Source organism: Podarcis bocagei (assembly GCF_964188305.1).
Source record: "Podarcis bocagei genome assembly, chromosome: 10".
In the NCBI taxonomy this organism is placed as follows: domain Eukaryota; kingdom Metazoa; phylum Chordata; class Lepidosauria; order Squamata; family Lacertidae; genus Podarcis; species Podarcis bocagei.
Window position 1 is genome coordinate 70,749,302 of NC_138135.1, and position 22,745 is coordinate 70,772,046.

The following is a 22,745-nucleotide window of genomic DNA, read 5'->3' on the forward strand; positions in this document are numbered from 1 at the left end:
GAATCGCAGAGGACTCCTCATAGCTGCCGGGTCCTGGACTCAGTTCCCTCCTCAGGGTCAAGCTACATGTCATGAGGGAGATGTGTGAATTTTTCGATATCAGTAGCAGCCACAGGGCCTCCGATCTAAATTGGGGCCATGGGTGTGGGTGTTAACCCCCCCACCAAAAAAAAAAACCCACCACAGTTCTCACGAATTACTCCCCACTCCAGAAATTCTGCCTGTAAAGTGTTCCTGCCAGCACAAATAGCAAATTCAGGGAGGGGGAGATTTTTATGATTGGGACAGTGAACTCATATCTTTCTGTGGTTCCAATTATTATTCCTTCTCCCCCCCCCCACCCCCAATGTGGCTGTAAAATCATAAGACGAGGCTGCTGGATGAGACGGATGACCCATTTGGTCCAGCAATCCTGTTCTCACAATGGCTAAACTGTTGCTTGTGGGAAAAGAGCAAGCAGGATTCGAATCCAGGGCCACTCCTCTGCTTTCCAGCAACAGATATTCAGAAGTATTACTGCCTCCAGCAGTAGAGGGACAGCGTAGCCATTTGTCTAATCCTCCTTTAAAGGGTTGTAAGGTGAATTATAAAGAAACGTAAAAACTGTCCATCCTTACTTGGCCCACAAATGTTTCAGGCCTAAGCTGTACATCCTATGTCTTTTGCAATACAGTGGTGCCTCGCAAGACGAAAAGAATCTGTTCTGTGATTCTCTTCATCTAGCGGTTTTTTCGTCTTGCGAAGCAAGCCCATTGACGGATTAGAGCAGGGGTGTCAAACTCAAATTCATCGGGGGCCGCACCAGCAGTTTGGTCACCCTCAAAGGGCCGGTTGTATCGGCCTAAAATATTTGAGCAGGCTGAGACCCCTGAAGTTGATGGGCTTTTACCGTATTTTTCGCTCTATTGGACGCACCAGACCACAGGACGCACCTAGTTTTTACAGGGGAAAATCAAGGAAAAAAATATTATCCCTCCCCCCCAGCCCCAAAGAGCAACGGACAGGCTGCGTGCAGCCTGTCTGCTTCTCCCAGAGCTTCTCGGGGCTGCGGGGGAAGCCCGGGTTCCCCCACCAGCCCCAAAGAGCAAAGAAGCCAAGACAGCGCACGGGATCCATAGCCGCGCAACCTCTCCAGCCAGGAGCTAAACCTCTCCAGCGCGGCTAAAGAAGACAAGGCAGTGAGTGCGATCCATCCCACTCACTGCCCTGGCTTCCTCTTTAGCCTTGCGCAGCATCTTTAGTCTTGCGCAACGGGATGGATTGCGCCCGCTGTCCACCGGGGCTGGACTAGATGACTCCTGGGGTTCCCTTCCAACCCTGCAATTCTATGACCTCGGAAGGTGTTTGGGGTCTCCACCACTGGAGGCTTTTAAGCAGCGGTTGGGGGACCATCTGTCTGGCGTTCTTTAGCTGTGATTCCTACATTGTGAGGGGGCTGGGCTAGATGACCCTCGGGTGGCCCTCCCAACTCTATACAGTCCTACAGTTTTGCAGCAGGAGATCCACAGCCACTTAGAATCATAGAATCATAGAGTTGGAATAGACCACAAGTGTCATCAAGTCCAACCCCCTGCCAAGTAGGAAACACTATCAGAGCACTTCATACAATGCCCACACCATCCGAGCACTTCACACAATGCCCACCATCAGACCACTTCACACAATGCCCACTCCCAATTTTCATCTGAGAGACATGTGGCTTCAGTGTCTAGGCAGGTACCCCCCTACCTGCCACACTTCCCCCACCCCACTTAAGCTAAGGGAATTCCTGCCCAGAGAAGCTCCCAGGTGAGGCAAGGGTTAAGATCTACCTCTGGTAGATCTCTTGTGGCTGGAGAGGCACGCAAGGCTAAAGAGGAAGCCAGGGCAGTGGGATGGATCGCGCTCGCTGCCCTGGCTTCCTCATTAGCCTTGCGAAGCCTCCTCCCCCCCCCCCAGAGGCGCGCAAGTCTAAAGAGGAAGCCAGAGCAGCGAACGGGATGGATCGCGTTCCCTGCCCTCGCTCCCTCTTTAGCCTTGCGAAGCCTCCTCCCCCCCCCCTGGAGAGGCGCGCAAGTCTAAAGAGGAAGCCAGAGCAGCGAACGGGATGGATCGCGTTCCCTGCCCTGGCTTCCTCTTTAGCCTTGCGAAGCCTCCTCCCCCCCCCCCCAGGCGCGCAAGGCTAAAGAGGAAGCCAAGGCAGTGAACGGGATGGATTGCGCTCGCTGCCCTGGCTTCCTCTTTAGCCTTGCGAAGCCTCCCCCCCCCCCCCGGAGAGGCACGCAAGTCTAAAGAGGAAGCCAGAGCAGCGAACGGGATGGATCGCGCTCGCTGCCCTGGCTTCCTCTTTAGCCTTGCGAAGCCTCCCCCCCCCTGCCAGAGACACGGCAGCCCGTGGGACGAGGCGGGCGGCCTGCGGGGTCGCGCCGGTGGGGGACCTCCGGAGGCGGCCTCTCTGCTCACCACCTCCTTCGTGCTGAAAGGCGACGCGGCGCACAACCAGGCGATGGTGCACTGGACGGGCGAGAACGGCGGCTACGCGGGCCACATGAGGAGGTTTGGCTGGCCGGATTCGGCCCGCGGGCCTTGTGTTTGACACCCGTGGATTAGAGGATTAGCGCTATTAGCGGCTTTTAGCGGCTCTTATCGGCTTATCAGCTTATCGGATCAGCTGATAAGCGGCTTAGCGGCTTAGAAAAATGGGGGGAAGGGGGGAAAAACCGCAGGAACTCGCAAGACATTTTCGTCTTGCGAAGCAAGCCCATAGGAAATTCGTTTTGCGAAGCACCTCCAAAACGGAAAACTCTTTCGTCTAGCGAGTTTTCCGTCTTGCGAGGCATTCGTCTTGTGGGGCACCACTGTAATATTTTGTTTCCTTCTTACTCTCTCACTCTTTGAGTATTTTAACTTGTTTATTATACATGTATCCAGTGAAGCTTCTGGGCTCTTTTTAGTAATTTTAAGAGCATTTAGTCACCAACAAACACAACAGGCATGCATACAGACAAGCCCACTTTCAGACACTCCTAACTTTAGCGTGCGCTTGGCAAAATCCAACTCTAAAAGGTATGAAATCTAAACCTTGGAAATAAATCTGTAGGGTTTAGCAAAATAAGTAGCTCTATTCAAAATCAGAGAAATACAGTGGTGCCCCGCAAGACGAACGCCTCGCAAGACGGAAAACCCGCTAGACGAAAGGGTTTTCCGTTTTGGAGGCGCTTCGCAAAACGAATTTCCCTATGGGCTTGCTTCGCAAGACGAAAGCCCATAGGGAAATCTCTGGGACAGCGGGGAAGCGCAGCGCATTTAGAAGCACTCGGGGAAAGCAGCGCACTTCGCTGCTTTCCCCGGAGTGCTTTTAAATGCGGGCGGCTGGGAGGGAATCCCTTGGCCCCCCGCGGGACTTCCCGAAGCTCTTTTGAAGTCCGGCGGGGGGCCAAGGGATTCCCTCACCGCCGCCTGCGTTTAAAAGCACTCCGGGGAAAGCAGCGCATTTCGCTGCTTTCCCCGGAGTGCTTTTAAATGCGGGCGGCTGGGGAGGGAATCCCTTGGCCCCCCGCGGGACTTCCCGAAGCTCTTTTGAAGTCCGGCGGGGGGCCAAGGGATTCCCTCACCGCCGCCTGCGTTTAAAAGCACTCCGGGGAAAGCAGCGCACTTCGCTGCTTTCCCCGGACTGCTTTTAAATGCGGGCGGCTGGGAGGGAATCCCTTGGCCCCCCGCGGGACTTCCCGAAGCTCTTTTGAAGTCCGGCGGGGGGCCAAGGGATTCCCTCACCGCCGCCTGCGTTTAAAAGCACTCCGGGGAAAGCAGCGCACTTCGCTGCTTTCCCCGGAGTGCTTTTAAATGCGGGCGGCTGGGAGGGAATCCCTTGGCCCCCCGCGGGACTTCCCGAAGCTCTTTTGAAGTCCGGCGGGGGGCCAAGGGATTCCTTCCCAGCCGCCTGCGTTTAAAAGCACTCCGGGGAAAGCAGCGCACTTCGCTGCTTTCCCCGGAGTGCTTTTAAATGCGGGCGGCTGGGAGGGAATCCCTTGGCCCCCCGCCGGACTTCCCGAAGCTCTTTTGAAGTCCGGCGGGGGGCCAAGGGATTCCCTCACCGCCGCCCGCCTTTAGAAGCGCTCGGGGGAACACCTGCCCCATCCGCCCCACTTCGGAACGCTGTTCCGAAGCGGGGCGGGGGGCGGGGACACCTTCTGAAGGCGGGCAGGGGGCGAAAGTCTTTGTCCCCCCTGCCTGCCTTCCCAGGGGCTTTTAAATCGCCCCGGACAGCGGAGAAGTCCTCCGCTGTCCGGGGCGATTTTAAAATGCCGCCCGCCAGCATTTTAAGATCGCCCCGGACAGCGGAGAAGTCCTCCGCTGTCCCAGGGTTTTTTAAAATGCTGGGGGTGGGAAGAAAAGCCCTTGTCCCCCCCCCCCCAGCCTTCAGAAGAGGTCCGGGGACAGACTGTCCCCGGACCTGGTCTGAAGGCGGTTTCCCTAGGAACGCATTAATTGATTTTCAATCCATTCCTATGGGAAACCGTGCATCGCAAGACGAAAAAACCGCAAGACGAAGAGACTTGCGGAACGAATTAATTTCGTCTTGCGAGGCACCACTGTATAACAAATTGTAAATCAGCCTCTCTTGTGAAGAGAGGTACATGTCTATATATTCTGATTAATGATATTTTAAATCATATGTGGAAATTCTGCTGGTGACTGAGAAGGGACACAGTATTTAATTTGCAGGGGGGGAAACCTATCTAGAAATCCTTCCATCTGATTTCAGAGACTTTACCTCTTAGCTGTATGTGTTGGGTCTCTATAGTTACTCAGTAGTGGGAGGGACATTTGCTCAGGGACACTTTAATCTTTTCTTGTGTTTCAGAGTTGAGTCATTGTATTGAAAATAGATCCTTAGTCAAATTATGCCCTGAGAGAAGGTAGTGATACTGGCCTAGTTACCACAAAATGCTAAACATGGTTTATTCAACTATAGTTTATTGAACCATGACTTAGTAGTATGTGGGAACTCTGTCCATTGACTTCACTATGTTTTGTTTACTGGCAACAAACTCTGATGTGAAGTCATGGCTTTCAGACTTTGGTTTGTTTAACGTGTGTCAAGCACTCTTCCTTAACCATGGTTTGTTTGATTACTACCCCGTCCCCAGGACACTCACCAAGTTGAAGCCATTTTTTAATCATCTGTGAGATGGTCATTGTTAACACATGGTTTGTTAAACAAACTATGGCTTATCGTTATACGCAAACCATCCAATAGTAAGAAGACAAGAAGTTTTATTTTCCTTTGCTAATGTTAATGAAAATTATTTCTCATTGAGAGATTGGTAACTATTTTATAAAGAAGCAGATTTAACACTAAAGAAGGAATGAAGATCAGGATGGAACATTGCATTAGGACTGCAAAAAAACTCTGAATAGTGTTTTGTAAGGCAATCCTGTAAGGTTGTGAAAATAATTCTGGGATGAAATTTCACCCATAGAGGCCTTGTAATAAGGACTGCATTTATTTAAACATTATGTGTCCGTATTATGTTGAATTTAAATGACAAGAATTGTTGGTATCACAGAAACTGATATTGTGTTCCAAGTAATATTTATGGGTTTGTTTGGTTTTTTTTGTGTTGTAGCTTCCATGTTTTTAAAACAAGCTTTTGAAGGCGAATACCCTAAATTACTGAGGCTCTATAATGATTTCTGGAAGCGTATTCAACAATATAGCAAAAATATTCAAAGAAGTTTCATTACAAATGGCACTGCCGAACACTTTGCAGAACTTCAACAGATAGAAGATGATACACAGGACATTTTCATGCAAAAGAAACAGGATTATGAGTATGTATATTGTGTATATATAATTAGAAAATAGAAAATTCTAGACTCTGAAGCTTTGTATTCCCTACAACATAGAGCATTTTGTTTTAACATTTTAATTAACAACAATGTGCTATTTCATTCTACCAATTGGGGCATTATTTTTTTACAGTGTACATGATTTTTAACCACAGCTAGAATCAACCACAGTTAATGATTTGCCGCAAACGAGTAAATGATTTACCTTGAATGCTCAATACCCCAATGCGCTGAGGAAACAAACCGTGAGCCTGGCTTAGCATTATGTCAGAACTGGAGATTGTTTCACTTCCAATGAAGCTCAGCCTATAGCCAAAGTTTGTTGTTGGCTCACTGATGGTGGCTTGTTGGAGCAACACAAACCACGATATGTGGCTCGGACATAACACTAAGCTAGGGGTCTTTGTTTGTTTCCATTTGTTTGGTAGGAAGTAGGAGCACAACAGCCCTGCTCAACACATTCATGGTAAACCATTAACTGAGATATATTGTGATGTGCAGACTAGGCCACTGAATCTGCTACTGCTGGCATGTACTGTACAGTGTTGTTGGGCTTGGACAGAAGTAGACAAACGTTAAATGGGTTTCTGATCTCCCACCTGCCTAGTTTGTGAGATATTTTGCATGTGAGGCGCTGAATCATTGGGCTGTTTCTGACACACTCCATTCCTGGAGTTCTCAAACTGTGTCATACTAAGGCTCCCCAAAGCAACATCTCTTTGGGACTGAATATGTCCACTGGCCTGACTGTGTCAAACGTCGATCTCATTCTAGAGGGGGGACCATTTGACCATTGTAGATATTGGAGTAGAGTAGGGGAACCTGTAGCATTTCAGATGTTGCTGAACTCCCATGATCCCTGATCATTGATCATACTGACTGAGACTAATGGGAGTTTCAGAACACCCGGAGGGCTGCAGGTTCTCTCCATTACTGTCCCCAGAGAATTAAAAAAAACTTTATTAAAATTCTGATAGAGATTGCAGTGCTATATTGTTTTCTGTCTCATGGTGCGTGCAAGACACCCGCTGGAGTGTCTTGGGAAATCTCTAAAATTCCTGACAACAGTTTGCTGTTATACAGTGCTTCCTGAAAGTACAGGTTGAGGGGTCCTTATGGGTGGGTCAGTAATAAAAGACAGGCGGTAATGTATTCAATGGGTTTTCACTTCTGGGTTAGAAGCTGGTATGAGTTCCTCAGTATCATTTGGGGTCAGGGACTCAAATTTGCCTCTTATACTAAAAGCAGAACAATATAATGTGTATGGCATATGTAACTACAGCAAACTTTATTTTAAGTTAGGAAATGTTCCGTTTTTAACATTGAATGTCTCAAAGAAAGACCTTGATTTAGAAAAATTGCTTGCTAATTGAACATTTCATGCATTTCGAAGGAGAAGATTAATTCCTAGAGCTACACACAACTCTGCCAATTAACGCTTTAGTAAGTGTAGCTGCTCCTAAAGTCGGGATACTTGCTTTATAGGCTTTTGCATACTTTCCCACTAGAAATTACTCTAAAGGATCTGCATGCCTTCAGAATAATTTGAGTAAGAGCTGAGAAAATAGGGATGGTGTTTCTTTAAGGTAGACTTTAGTCCAACCCCAAATTGGTTGCTTTTTTGTTGTTGTTACTTTGTTTGAAAAAAGGAAATATATTTTATCTTAACCCGTTTTCCCCACTACTCAGTCCAGAAATAGCCCTGAAAGACTCTTTGCAACTTTATGAAGCTGCCTACTTGTCAAAGTCATTATCGCGGCTCTTTGACCCCATCAACCTCGTCTTTCCCCCTGGAGGTCGCAACCCTCCTTCAGCTGACGAGCTTGACAGCATCATCAAAACCATTGCAAGGTAAAGTGTTGGTAATAAATTTTGGGATGTAACATGCAGCGTGATTTTCCCCTCTCCCTAAATTATAGTTTAGGAAATGGAAGCTCGTTACTGCTAAATGATTGATTCCTCATTAATTATCCAAGCAATTAGCATTGAAATTAAATCAGAGCTTATCTCATGCATTTTTATTGTGCAAACTGGAGAAACCCAGATAGTTCTGTTTGGACCTCTTTCTGTGTTTGCACACGTTAGATTCTACTTCCTGGAGATGTTGTTCTGGACATTTCTGCTGCTGTTCTGAATTTGAAGGTAGTTTAAAAAGAAAAGGTGTCTAAGCCCTAGTTGGCCTGGGAGTGGACATAAAAGTTCCTGCCACATTGTTAGAGCCCAGCCCTACATTGTATGTTTCACCATGTGTTACTGTGTGAAAGTAATTGTGAGGTAATGGTTGAGGGAGAGGTCTGGAGAAAAATGTCTTTGGAAGAATTAAAAATTTTCATAATAGGAACATTATCCCTCCCTTCAGCATATGCCACATTGTTCCAAGGGAGATGAAAGTAGAGACATAATCATGATCTAAGAAGGGTCTAGAATATCCTTACTCAATCTCATGCCCTCCAGATGTTTTGAGACTCATCAGCCCCAGACAGCATGTCCAGTGGTCAAGGATAATGGGAATTGTAGTTCAATAACACCTGGATAGGGCACTAGGTTGGGAAAGGCTGATCTAGAGTGGCACAGAGCTTTGAACTTACGGCATAAAATTTTAAAAAGCTATGTGGATGGGAAGACCAAAAAGCAGAACAGAAGAATTATTTGACCCCTGCGTCTCTATATCATAACCTCTCTTTGGTCACATGGGTGGCTGTGCTGCAATTTTGAACATGAAGTGCTGGTCAAACTGTTTTGAAAGCATGAAGCTGTTCTTTAAAAAAAAAAGAATATTTCCTTTCATAGATTGAATTTAGACCTGATGAAGAAGGGTATCCATATTTGCTCTTGCGATCTATAGAATGCCAACATTGGTGGTATTGCATTATGATCTGTGGAGAGTGTTGTATGAAAGATACCTTAGGGTGAGTTCTCCTGCACACGAGAAACAAATCTGTGATCAAATTTTACTGCCCATTCACCAAGTTTGGAAAGATCCTTCCAGAACTCTTCACATTTAGTGTTTTAGCCAACCTGAATGTTTTGGTGTCATCAGCAAATCTGGCTGCCTGACTGCTCACCCCTAACTCTAGATCATTTATGAACAAATTTTAAAGCACAGTTTATTTGTGAACAAGTAAAAAAGTACAAAAGAAAGTCACTATGTGAATGGTGCATAACCTCATTCAGAATTAGATGAATTAAATTCATTATCCTAACATAGTGTGTGTAGAAGATGTTATTCCCCCTTGTTTTGTGTCTAAAATAGAAAGAAAACAGTTGAAGAATTGTGATTAAACAGTCATTTTTTTTTGCCTTTTGTTTCTAGTGAGCTGAATGTGGCTGCTGTAGATCCAAATCTCACCTTGGCGGTATCAAAAAATGTGGCAAAGACCATACAGCTCTTTAGTGTGAAGTCTGAACAGCTTGTAAGTAATTCTCAGTTGTGAAATCGTTTTAGGTTTAAAAATGTGTTTCCTTCTGTCATCAGTGCTCCTCAAAAACAGCAGTGCAGTTTGAACAGCTGAAATGTTTAAATACTTCCAGTTACGCATTTTCAGATTTTGTGGATCAGAATTACTCGGGGCACAGTCTTATTCCCAGGATTGAGTGGTGGATTTCCTTCTCCACATACAGAAAGGGAGGTTTGCAGACAGAGAAGGTCTCCTCTCACAAGCTTCTCTGTTGCAGGCATGGAAAACGCTCCCCACCCAAAGTGGTGGATCATAAAAGATTTTGCTAGAAAGGGTGGCGTGGTGTTAAGTAAACCTCTCACCTATCCTCTCACCAATCCTGCAGATGTAGTGATAATGGAGGCTGTGACTCAGAACAGAGACCTACAACTGCATTTTGTAGGAGAGCCGGGGAAGCTGTGCCACTGCCGATGTTGTTGGACTCCAACTTCCATCACCCCCAGTCAGCATGGTCAAGGATGATGGGACTTGTAATTCAAATAGTATTATGAGCCTGGCTAGCTCAGTTGGTTAGAGCATGGTGCTGGAAACACCAAGGTTGCAGGTTCGACCCCTGCAACTTGGACTAGGTTGGACTAAATCAGGGGTCGGCAACCTAAGGCCCATGGGCCACAAGCAGCCCATGGGGATCATTTAACTGGTCCCCAAGCTGCCCCCAAACCGAGCTGCCTGCTCGGCAAATCCTTGCTAAACCAGCGCGGCACGGAGACTTGCTTCTGTGGTGCCGGAAATCGTGTCTGCGCAGGTGCCGGAAATTGCGGGCGCGCACAATCCAGCCCACAGAGGGATCTCCGCTGGAGTAAACCAGCCCAGGCGAGGTAAACCTTGCCAACCCCTGGACTAGATGATCCACAGGGTCCCTTCCAACTCTACAATTTGATGATTCTATGATTTGGAGGATGCCATGTTGGTGAACAGTGTTTTAAACCTGAAAAATTAGAATAGTACAAAACTAGTTTCCTGCAAATAAACAAACGGCCTTCAGTTTCTGTAATACAAAATATTTCTAAGGACAAGCCAAGATGATTTTGTCAGCGAAGTGTCAAAGCAGGCATGGCAGCCATAAATGCTAAGAAGGCCTCAGGGCCCGTGGAGTTTCGTATTGCATGTGTCATTCAGTCTTCAGAGCCATGTTGAGGGTGATTCAGAAAGAAGCGTGCTTTCGAAAGAGGCAAGTGGTTTCAGAATAAAAACAAATTGTAAAAAAAACACTGACAGGAATGTGGGGCTGCTGCTGCTGCTTTTGTTTCACATCAGTTGTTCTGAAGACCCTGTTCTTCAGGGCTAGCTTTGATGAAGTATGAAGCCTTCAAAGCTGTTGTGACTCTAAGCTGCCAAACACCCATCACTGAAAGATGACTTTGAGGGATTTGGGGTGGGAAATCCTGATAACTTTGGTAGGGAAAACACCATGCACTGTAACTCATCTTCAGACTAGGAACACTAACACATCTATCCCAGGGGTCAGCAAACTTTTACAGCAGGGGACCGGTTTTTGTGGGGGGTGGGGGTGAACGAATTCCTATGCCCCACAAATATTCCAGAGATGCATTTTAAATAAAAGGACACATTCTACTCATGTAAAAACACGCTGATTCCCGGACTGTCCGTGGGCCGGATTTAGAAGGCAATTGGGCCGGATCCGGCCCCGGGGCCTTAGTTTGCCTACCCATGATCTATCCCGTGTTCCTACAATGTTCCAATGTGCCACTGGGAGGGAATTAACGCCTATAACAATCAGTGCTAGTGTAACATGACTCCCCCATCCATCAATTCTCTCCCAATATGCACCCTGCACACCTTCCACATCTGCTCTAGACGGTTGGACAAAAACCTGGAATATACAGTCGGACCTTGGTTGTCGAATGGAATCCGTTCGACTTCCAAAAACGTTCGACAACCAAGGCATGGCTTCCAATTGGCTGTAGGAGCTTCCTGCACTCAGTTGGAAGCTGCATCGGGCGTTCAGCTTCCGAAGAACGTTCGCAAACTGGAACACTCACTTTGCAGTGTTCAGGAGCCAAAACGTTCAAGTCGCAAGGCATTCGGGATCCAAGGTACGACTGTATGGTGGGGGGGCGGTGCAGAGAGGGGGAGAACATTCTGTTGTGTGCGGAGAAATCCTTGAGCTGATGGGACGTTTCTTAGTGCTGCATTGAATGCAACCTTCCGTTTTGCTTTGCGTTAGTGATATTTTTGCAGGATGTGACAGTAACAGCCTTCAAAATTCAGGAAACTGGGCTTGTACAGGGGACACATATGTAGAAGTGCCTCTGGTTGCGTGAAAAAAATGCTTGTGCATGCCCCCATCCTTCCTGGTTGTACTACACAGTCACTGACAAGCCAGTTCCTCTATCTGCTATGCTTTTATTTTTTTAAATGTATTAGCTGCCTTTCTGTTGCGAGAGACTCGTGGCCATGTGCCAGTAGTCATTCAGACACAGAGACCCAAAGCAGTAAAAAATTCTAAACAAATGCAGAAAACAAAAAGCCTGACTTCGTCAGAACAGAGCAGGTGCATCCAAACTAGCAGAGTTTTCATAGCACCTCGCGCATTACCTGCTAAAATCTGAATCCTACCCCTGAAGTTGAACGGGTTCTGTTGTGGTAGAAGGGTTTGCGGTTTTGCACGATTGCCATGTTTTCCTGTGCGTGTTGCGGCACTCAGAGCAGTAAGGGACCGCACCGTCAAATCCCCACCATGCCACGAAGCTTAGGCCACTTGTTACGATATGATACGATAATCTTTATTGTCATTGTCCCATACAGAACAACGAAATTGAAAAAAATCTACATCAGACATTCAGAAACCAACAAGTCTGCTATCCCAGCCTGGTTAGCCCCCTAAAAACTCTGATACCCCATAATTAAATACAGTATACTCCCTAACCTACCCTGGTGATTTAGAAGCATGCCATGTAGACCACACTGAGTCCTTTAGAGGAAGAGTTGGATAAAATGCAATCAAATTAATCAACCGCTAGTGATTGGTTTTTGAAGAAGTTTCTCGCTGGAACACCCTGAACACTGTGACTTTGTTAGCTGGCAGAGAGTGGCAGAGACAGAGGGAGCGAGATGAGAGAAATAGATATGGGAAAGAGTTAAGGATAAAAGGTCAGTTATGTTAAGATAGGATAGGAGCGTTCTGCATTAAATGGCTCCTTGTTCTGGCTGCTTTCCCCCCTTGAGTCTGTATATGTTTGCATTTTGCTTCTCAGTGTTCTGGTCTGAGCGTATTCTCAAGTTTATGTATCTAACCCCGCATGTCTGGTGGGTGGATGTACCTGCGTAAGAATATACAGGGAGAATCCGTAAATGGGGTCAGGAGATATTTTAATAGAAGTCTGGATTCAGTGGAGCAGCTGAGGAACTGACCCTAGTGAACACTTGGGGACCTAGGACCTCTTAACTATTTCAATGTGATAACCTATAGAAAAAGGCAACATGGATTTTTTGTCCCTGTAGGGTTAGAATGGTAGAAATTCATAGCAGCTCATTCTCAAAAATGGAGGGATGCATTTTCTTAACCTTTCCCTCTCCTCAACCCATTTTATTGGTGCTGTGATCTCAGTGGAGGCTTAAGGAAATAATGTGGCTTAAGGAAATACAGTGGTGCCTCGCAAGACGAAAAGAATCCGTTCTGTGATTCTCTTCGTCTAGCGGTTTTTTCGTCTTGCGAAGCAAGCCCATTGAAGGATTAGCGGATTAGCGCTATTAGCGGCTTTTAGCGGCTTATCTGCTAATCGGATCAGCTGATAAGCGGCTTAGCGGCTTAGAAAAAGGGGGAGGGGGGAAAAAACAGCAGGAACTCGCAAGACATTGTCGTCTTGCGAAGCAAGCCCATAGGAAATTCGTTTTGCGAAGCACCTCCAAAACGGAAAACTCTTTCGTCTAGCGAGTTTTCCGTCTTGCAAGGCATTCGTCTTGCGGGGCACCACTGTAATAGTGGCTGTAAAAGCTGTAAGAGTTTGCGTTCAACAGGTAGATGTGCTTCATTATGTAGCCTCCAGTAGGTTTCTTCTTACAGGTCTGTAGAAAACCGTGTTGCCTTTTCCAAGGGTGTGGAAAGCAAGGAAATTCTTATTTAAAGCACAGTCAGTGAGAACACAAATAATGCGAAGAAAATATCTAGGAAGCGAGGTGCTGATATGTCACCATCATCAATCAAGTTGGTGTGCCTAATCTGATTTTCAAAATTAGCCTGAGCTAATTGCTTCAAAGTCAAGTTGTAGCCTGCAGGAAATTATGTTTGTTGTAAATTACCAATTATTATTTTTTTGCCTTCCAGCCTGCTTTGATAACACACACACACACACACACACACACACACACACACACACACTTTGTCACAAATGAAATCTGTGATAGATTTACACGAGAATTTATAGGTAACACCAATCCGTCCAGGCTTCTCTTCCCCATGAGCAGTCAGCAAAGTGCCTCAAAGATGCTTATAAGCAAGGCATGGTGTTGACAACCTTCAAAATTTCCCAACAGCTAGTAGTCAGTTGTACAGTCCTTGTACATGTAAGCTCTGTTTGGCAATCACAGCAATTGATAGACCCATCTTCCATAAATACAGCCAATTCTTTGCAAAACAAAAAACAAAACTCTCCCACCATTCTTGATTGTGTATATTGAAATAAACTACCATTTTGAAACACATTCTTTTTTTTAATAAAAAAAATACACTTAGGCAAAATTATCAGAGTTCAATTTCTAGCATTTCCTAGTAGGTCTTGGAAATCCTGTGTAGCTGCTGCCTGTCAGTGTTGACAGAACAAGACTAGATGGGCCAATGGCCTGACTCAGCATATGGCAGCTTTTTATGTTCCTAAACAATGTGCCTCTTTGTGTTATCAGAATGCGCACAAAAGTGCCATTTTTTTGTCTGGGCTATTCATTAGTTGTGTGTACAGAGTGTGCCGGCAACGTAGTAACGAGCATGCAATTTTTCAAATTAAAATATTAATGCTTGCTCTACTTGTTATTTGTGCATCCTAATATATTATTTTCTTTGAGCACAGTCGCTCATTGATCTTCTTTTAATTAAGCCTGTTGCTTACATTCTGAGTGTGCACACTTAATTAAGAACCCAGCCTTTTTTGTCACTGCTTTTACTTAGGATTAATTTCTGACAAACGTATACTATCAACACCATGCGGTCTGCTTGTTGAGCTTTGCTGTAATTCAGCACGGAGAAAGAAATTGGCATGTGAGGATGCCTTTCTAGCCATGGGTTGAAAGCAACTGGGAAATTCTGTATGTGTAGGTCGTGGTTGCCATGACAGAAGGGAGACGATAAAAAGTGTTACCACCCAAACTATTAGATGCCTCCTGATTTGTAAATTGGCGGCTGTCAGGTAGCTTTATTGGGAGGTGCTGCCAATAGAAACATGGCTGATGGTGTCCTTTCCAAAGCCCCTACTGATTTGGCTCATTTCCTACTTACATCGTGGAGTCGCTGAGTTGGGCTCTGGCTCCACCCTGATGACAAAGCGGGGGGGGGGGGGAAACGATTCAGGAAATGGGCGGCTCCCAGTCAGTTTTCTTGCTCTTGGCTCTCGCTTTCCCTCTCTTTCGGACTTTAAATTTGTTTTTCCTCTTCTCATTTCTGGCCTTATTCTCCTGCTTCTGTCATATTCCTCTGTTTCCCCCTTCATCTGAAGCCTCACCCTTGGAGTGGCAGCCTTCAGTCACCCTTCCTGCCTTTCCACCAACCTACCTACCTACCTACCTACCTACCTTTCTTCTAAAACTAAAACAAAAAAAAACCCTCTTTCTTCTTTGTTGCCCAACAGTGCAACTAAGTGGAAGGTCTACCTGCGGCCTCCCCCTGCTCAAGCCCTGCCAGAGACTACAATCTCACATACGTTTCCGAGCACAATTCAAAGTGTTGGTGTTGACCTTTAAAGCCCTAAACGGCCTCGGTCCAGTATACCTGAAGGAGCGTCTCCACCCCCATTGTTCAGCCCGGACACTGAGATCCAGCGCCGAGGGCCTTCTGGCGGTTCCCTCATTACGAGAAGCTAAGCTACAGGGAACCAGGCAGAGGGCCTTCTCGGTAGTGGCGCCCACCCTGTGGAATGCCCTCCCATCAGATGTCAAAGAGATAAACAACTACCTAACATTTAGAAGACATTGGGAAATTTTTAATGTGTGACATTTTAATGTATTTTTCATCTTTGGAGGCCGCCCAGAGTGGCTGGGGAAACCCAGCCAGATGGGTGGGATATAAATAAAATAAGAAGAAGAAGAAGAAGAAGAAGAAGAAGAAGAAGAAGAAGAAGAAGCAGCAGCAGCAGCCAATACTTGGGTCCTTACACCCAGACAGAGCTTGTAGGCCACACCCAGATGGCCTCACCAAAACATGTCCCTCTTTGTCCACCGTGTCCTTCCCTGGCACATGGATATTCACCCTCCATCACCACCACATCTAGCTGCTCATGAATTTGATGGTGTCTTTGGGCTGGTAGGCGTCTGAAGCCTCTGGTAGCCGACAAGGCCAAACAAAAGGCAAGCTGGCAGGATGGCTACTGGACTTTGCCCCAAGATGGTCTCATGTTGCCAATGCACTTGCCATCTGTGCGGGCTCACACTGCTTCTGGATTTTCGAGAGCATCCACCACGTGGGTCAAGGATCTCCTGAGTGCACCCCACAGCAGGGCCCAAATCAGGCCCACAAAGCACTTCTTAAACTTTCCAGAGCAGCCGTGTTTGTAGCAGATGCCACCCAGATTGCACTGGGCTCCCTGGCAGTGGGAGTGCTTCCGTGGCAAAACCTCCCTCCCGATGGAAAGCATTAATCAGGAAAATGGTTCCATAACATGGCAAAAATGGCAAACAAGCATACAGTGATTTCTTAGATGTTAGAGTCAGAATGGACAAAGTAATCCAATTTCTCTTTGTCAATGAAGGATTGTTCCCCAAATGACTACCCTTTAAAAAAAAAAAAAGAAATCATTTCTCCTTCATTTTGAGTTATGTCTGCAGTTAGCTTGCAGTATGTGAGTGGTATTATAAGTACTGTATGTTCTTTTACTTTGATGCTATTTCTGTTAAGCTTCCCATGTGGGTGGATTGAGATACACTAACATGCCCACCTGCTGCACATAGATAAAAAATGTGTTGTGCTGGGAACACGAAAATTCAGATGTCTAGAAATGAGGAACGCTTTCCTTAGAGTCTAAGAAACCCTTCCCCATTTTCCCTAAGGATACAAAAATAAACAAAAATAATTATTGCCACGTTGCTTTTTAGGTACTCGTTACTCGTATATTTTCTTTAGCTTCTTTCTATCCTTCTGTAAGAGATAAATATCTGCCCAACATCACAAGTGAGCAAAAAAACAAAAAAAACCCCAAAAAAGAATATTTTGAAGAATATATGAATATTTTTTTTCTATAAGCTTTTGTGAACATTTCCCAAGAAAACAGGGAGAACATGGCTATTGAATTACTGTCGTGTCTTCAGTAAAAGGGAAATTCCTTCTGTCAATTAAGTTATTTCTCTCTCTTAAGCTCATTGATGTTTAGCCTCCACAGAGAGTGCTCCACAATGCTGTCTTTTTGCCTTGTCTGCATGCTGTTCTAGTTGCCCTTTTTTAAAAAAAGTCAATACTATTTCTCATATATATATATATATAAAACTCTGCTGTGTTCACTTTATATAAGGGGAACATTGCAAAGGGAGGCCAAAAACAGCTTTGGAATTAATGAATCCTGCAGAGGCAGTTAAATGTGAGAGAGAACAGATAACTCACTTGCTCCTCCTCAGATTCACTTTTCCTTCATCTGCATCAATTGGTGGTGATTTTGCATGCAACCAGGCCAGATTAGATTTCCAACTCAAAACGATTTGTCGGGTAAAGGCATAACTTTGCTTTGACATGAAACCATGTCCCACTCAATTAAGACCTTCCTAAATAATGAGCTAGGGTGGCGCTGTGGGTTAAACCACACAGCCTAGGGCTTGCCGATCAGAAGGTCAGCAGTTCGAATCCCCGCAACGGGGTGAGCTCCCGTTGCTCGGTCCCTGCTCCTGCCAACCTAGCAGTTCGAAAGCACGTCAAAGTGCAAGTAGATCAATAGGTACCGCTCCAGCGGGAAGGTAAACGGCGGGATGGTAAACGGCGTTTCCGTGCGCTACTCTGGTTCACCAGAAGCGGCTTAGTCATCCTGGCCACATGACCCAGAAGCTGTACACCAGCTCCCTCGGCCAATAAAGCGAGATGAGCGCCGAAACCCCAGAGTTGGTCACGACTGGACCTAACAGTCAGGTGTCCCTTTACCTTTACCTTTAAATAATGAGCTATGAGGTGCAGGGAGCTAATGGAGGAGGGCAGAAATTGCCCAATTTGAGGCAATCCGCCACATTTTCCTGCAGCCCCCTGTGTCCCATCTCGCATTGTTCAAATCGGAATCCCCAACTCTTTTCAGATTTTCACATTGGCAATTTGCTGGGGCCGGCGGTTTTCTTACTGTGTGGTAGTATCGACAGAAAAACTTTTAGGGAGTACCTGATCTCAGAGGAGCCCATCGCAAGAAATATGCATCCTAGTTGCTAGGAAGGAAGGAAGGTCAAACTGCAGAGATTCCAAGAACAAAGAAATTACCGTAAAATGAAGCAGTCAAAGTACAGTAAACAGGAGGTGGGAACTGCAGCTCTTTAGGACATCAGGGATTCCTATTACTTGGTGTCCAGCAACTCACTTGTCAGCCATAGCTCTGATTTCACTCATTGGCTAAAAGCACTGAAAGGTGGAAGCAGGCAGGCTGGTTCATCTCACAGAAATGGCTTAGAATGATGCCTGCACATTTTGTTTCATAACTTTATTTCTAGGAGAACTAGAGACTTGCTCTTTTCTTCTTTCACTTATCAGATTTAGGGGCCCTTCCTGACTACGGGCTGGATATATTGGTATCTCTTGTACCCACTTGTCTGAAACCATGTCTAGAGCTGCCCTGAGTGTGTGTGTGCATTTGGAAAACTATTCTCTTGGTTCAATGTACTTCAGTCTCGCGTAGTCCTACACCTGGATTAATTTCAGGAGTACTTGTTTCAAGTGCCATCCATGACTTATTTGGGATGGACCTCTGTCTGGTATAATTTTGTTGCAATTATGGAATGTTATTTTATGGCGCAGGAAAGAACGCTGGAAGAATTGCTTTTGTCTCCCAAGTTTCAGCTTTTTATTTTATAAGGAAATTACAGCCTGGATTTTTAGTGGTGAATTAGACAGAAATATTGTCTAAATTAGGAAGCATCACATATAGGATACATTACCTTTATTATTTGGTTTTGTTTTTTTAAAAAATTAAAGTGCTACATTAAGCTATATGCAGATCAAAGATGAATCATTATGCAGGTTGTATTTTAGCCATGGGATTTGTCTGACAGCTCGAGGAAAATGAATCTAATCCTCTTGTCTAATTGCTCAATGTTGCAAGTTGCTAGAAAGAATAAAATTGAGCAAGCTTGCAAACTGCAAAAAAATTAAAATAAAATAAAAATCCCTGAAGTGACATTTTCAGAAAATATTTAGATAAGCATAAGGGCAGCAACTGAGCCACAAGTCAGTTCCACCAACTCATTAGTCCTTTTCTTTGGGTGACACATCTGTCATTGTCCATATCATATACTGTATTTAATTTGAAGACCTGGCATACTTAAGATGGCAAAATATGCCGTTATGCAGACTGAGAGGTATCCCTTATCAAAATAGGGTCTGTGTATGCTCTCAGGACATTGACTGCATGAGGCATATTTTATTGCATTGCGAACAATATGACCAAGCTAGGGAACTATTGATTAAACCACTATTGGCAAATCGGCCGGGTTAATCTACTATACCAAATACCTTCTAAACGACAAGTCCAATGATATCACAGTGGCCGTGGCAAAGTTTCTTTCAGTTGTCATACAAATTAAAGATCAACATACCCATGACTAAACAAATAACACTTCGGTCTCCCTTCCCTGTATTAATCTGTGTTTTATTCTGAATCCATGTTATGGGTCGTTGGACCACAATAAAGATTATTATTAGCATGCCATTGTGAGTGGTAAACAATTGTTGTGTGAATTGGAGTTCTGTATTTGACACATTAAAATGAATCCATAATACCATTTTTATGTCATACGAAGGCACATCATTGTGACTTAATCATAGACATAGGAGTGTATGGACTTGAAAAACTGTAAACATTGTGGATTGCCAAAGGCTGATTTTATGAGTTATCAAAATAATTTTCACACAGTCAAGGGCTGTATTTTTTTAACTCCAGAAGGGTCACAAGGAAGAACTTTTGGGGAAGCACCATCAGGAGATAAACTGGTCAATTGTTTATTTAAACATATATATATATATATATATATATATATATATATATATATATATATATATATATATTTCAACCTAATATTCCCTAATATTGTGGTGAGGCAATAGAATAATAACAATTTAACAATTTATTATTTGTACCCCGCCCATCTGGCCGGGCCTCCCCAGCCACTCTGGTCGGCTACAAGGCTTGTTCTGCAAATCCTAAAAGCAGAGTGGGACACATCTTTCAGAAGCCCCACCTTTAAAGGTAGGAACTTCTACTTTCTGCATGGTCTGTTCTGTTCGGAACATCCAAGTCCCTTTAAATACCCCATAAACATCAATGCTGGGTCTTTTGCAGAACAATCTTAGAAGCACAGCTCTTAATTTGGCCGTTGTACCATTTTCAGTTTAAATAAAGCTCCAAATTTCAAAGTGATCTGTTGATTCTTAAATTCTACAGCAGTGTCTTATGACAGATATTCTCAAGACCAGAAAGTCGTGTTTATTTATGTACCTTGTTTTCCGAAATCCTGCACTCAAAGCGGTTTGCATCCGATACAACTATATCAGCAATATCATCACTCTTAACAAGTCCATTACAAAACTTGATTAATTGATCCAGACTTACAGGAAACAGTCAATATGTTCCAGGAATCAGTACAAACTCAAGTTTGTTTTACTAGAAACAGTGCAAAAGCAACACTTCCATAAAATCTATTTTATTTAAATTCACTGTGACTCATTGGCGTTCAGCTCACATGAAAGAAGCCTTTGTTGATCTGCTCTAAGCACTGAGCTAGTATAATATCATTGAAAGGAATGACCTGTGAGATTGAACGCCCCAGGTTAAAATATCACCTCAGCCATTTTCTCCCTATCTCAGGCAGCCTGTCTCAACCTCTCAACTGTAATGTTGAATAATTGCATTAGCCTACTGTATGGGTTTCTTGAACTGTTAATGTGCATGAAATACCCTGAACACTTCAGAAATATGGCATGCACTACAATTATTATGAATAATACGTGTAAATCTTGCTCTTTCCACTTAGAAATGTAAGTCACTGGTGTGTTTTTTTTAAACTGTTCCTACTCTTTTAAATGAAAAAAATAAATGGGAAATTTGAATTGATTCATGCCAGTGTAAACCATTCTCTTTAGAACCAGAACCATGAAACCTTGAAAGGTTCACGATCAAGATTTACAGTTCCCCGAAATGTGAGAATACGGTTGGGTAGACACAAAACTCTCTGAGGATGCCTATGAAATTGAGTCTCTATTTGAAGATTTCGCTTGGCTTAATTAACGACATGGGGCTCTTACTCTGCTGCGCATGTCTCAGACATTTAGCATCTGACACATTCAAGGATGAGTTTCTCTCATATATCTGTTGATCTAGCCAGGGCCGGCCCATCAATGAATGGGGTGAGTTAGCTGCTTCGGGCAGCACCCAGAAAACGCAGCATTGAGGTGGAAGAGGAAGGAAGCTGCTGCCTCACTGCTGCTTTACATTGTGGGTGAATAGATTTGCTCTTCTCCTAGCCTGTGTATGAGAGCAGCAAGCCAATTGGAGAGCAGCAAGCTATTCCTCCTCTGCTGCCACCGCTTTGTCCAAGGGCCACATTGACCCTGCCTTGTAAAACAGCACTGCCTTTTCCCTTGATTTTTGCTCCTCCTCCGCTCAGCTTCATATTTCAAACGTTCCTGGATTGCAAATTATTTATTGCGCAGATACTCCACCTTTTAACCCCAGAAATTCAAGTTGATGTACATGGGTTCAACCACTCATCATTTAAAGTAAAGGTAAAGGGACCCCTGACCATTAGGTCCAGTCGTGACCGACTCTGGGGTTGCGGCGCTCATCTCGCTTTACTGGCCGAGGGAGCCGGCGTTTGTCCGCAGACAGCTTCCGGGTCATGTGGCCAGCATGACTAAGCCGCTTCTGGCAAACCAGAGCAGCGCACAGAAACGCCATTTACCTTCCCGCAGGAGCTTTACCTATTTATCTACTTGCTCTTTGACATGCTTTCGAACTGCTAGGTTGGCAGGAGCAGGGACCGAGCAACGGGAGCTCACCCCGTCACAGGTATTCGAACCACCGGCCTTCTGATCGGCAAGTCCTAGGCTCTGTGGTTTAACCCACAGCGCCACCTGTGTCCCACTCATCATTTAATTCCCCACAAAAATCCTGTGAGGTGGATCTAAGCAGAGAGAAATACTGGCCAAGGTCTTTCAATGAGCTTCTGACTGGGGATTTGAACTCGGGTCTTTCAGGCCCTAGCCCAGGGCCAGAGTTAACCCTGTGGAGGCCTCTAAGGCAGTCAGAATCTTGCGGGGCCAGGAGCCTAGCAGATTATCTTCTAATATATTTTTTATTTTACCAACCAACAAGATCAAGATGAAATCAATATTATTTTGATGTTTTGTCGCGGGGCCCCTAAAAGGTGTGGGGCCCATAGATAGGTACTCTGCCTAGTTGGCAGTCCAGCACTGCCCTAACCCATCATAATTTAAGACCAAACTTATCAACAGTTTCATAAAAACCATTTATAAAATATTGAAATTTTACCTAGTTCCTGGTGGCCTAAGCATCCTGCGAGCAGAGTTCATTGGAATAATAATAATAATAATAATAATAATAATAATAATAATAATAATAATAATAATAATAATAATAATATATTTATACCCTGCCTATCTCTCTGGGTTTCTGATATAGTCCCCTATTTTCCCTGCAAGCTGTTTCACCTCCCTCCCAAAAGCTGCTCCAGCATTTCTTTCTTCAACATTTGAGCAACTACTGGTGTTTTACTCAAAATATGCGGAGCTGGAAACAGATGAAAAGAAAGCATTTGCCTTTGTCTGAAATCAGCTTGACTGCTACTGCAAACAATTTTGCCCGTTCACTAGCCCAGGAGCCTACAGCGCCTGGACCTCCTAACGCTTGCATTCCCCACGAAGTCCGTCTCTGCTTCTCAGACTCTTGTCATGAAGAGATTTAACGGTAGAAGATTACTGGAAGAGACGTTAATGAATTTCAGGGTACTGAAATTAGTATCTAGTCTAAGGAATGGTTCTGTTTTGGTGCATTGTCTGAGATGCTTAATGGCATTAAATGACTGGCAAATTTA

The 22,745-nt window shown here is 44.8% G+C and overlaps 1 protein-coding gene and 1 long non-coding RNA gene across 5 annotated transcripts in view; one reads left to right on the top strand and one right to left on the bottom strand.

Annotated features, from left to right (window-relative positions):
- COG5 (component of oligomeric golgi complex 5) overlaps positions 1–22,745 on the top strand; it is a 172,810-nt gene that overhangs the window by 123,200 nt on the left and 26,865 nt on the right. For all 4 annotated transcript variants that reach the window (XM_081211547.1, XM_081211548.1, XM_081211549.1 and 1 more), the window contains exons 12-14: positions 5,610–5,814; positions 7,522–7,683; positions 9,146–9,245. In XM_081211547.1, the coding sequence (XP_081067673.1) occupies positions 5,610–5,814; positions 7,522–7,683; positions 9,146–9,245 (467 nt within the window). The remainder of the gene's footprint in view (positions 1–5,609; positions 5,815–7,521; positions 7,684–9,145; positions 9,246–22,745) is intronic.
- LOC308596705 overlaps positions 1–22,745 on the bottom strand; it is a 34,676-nt gene that overhangs the window by 5,750 nt on the left and 6,181 nt on the right. The gene's annotated exons all lie outside the window — the stretch shown is intronic.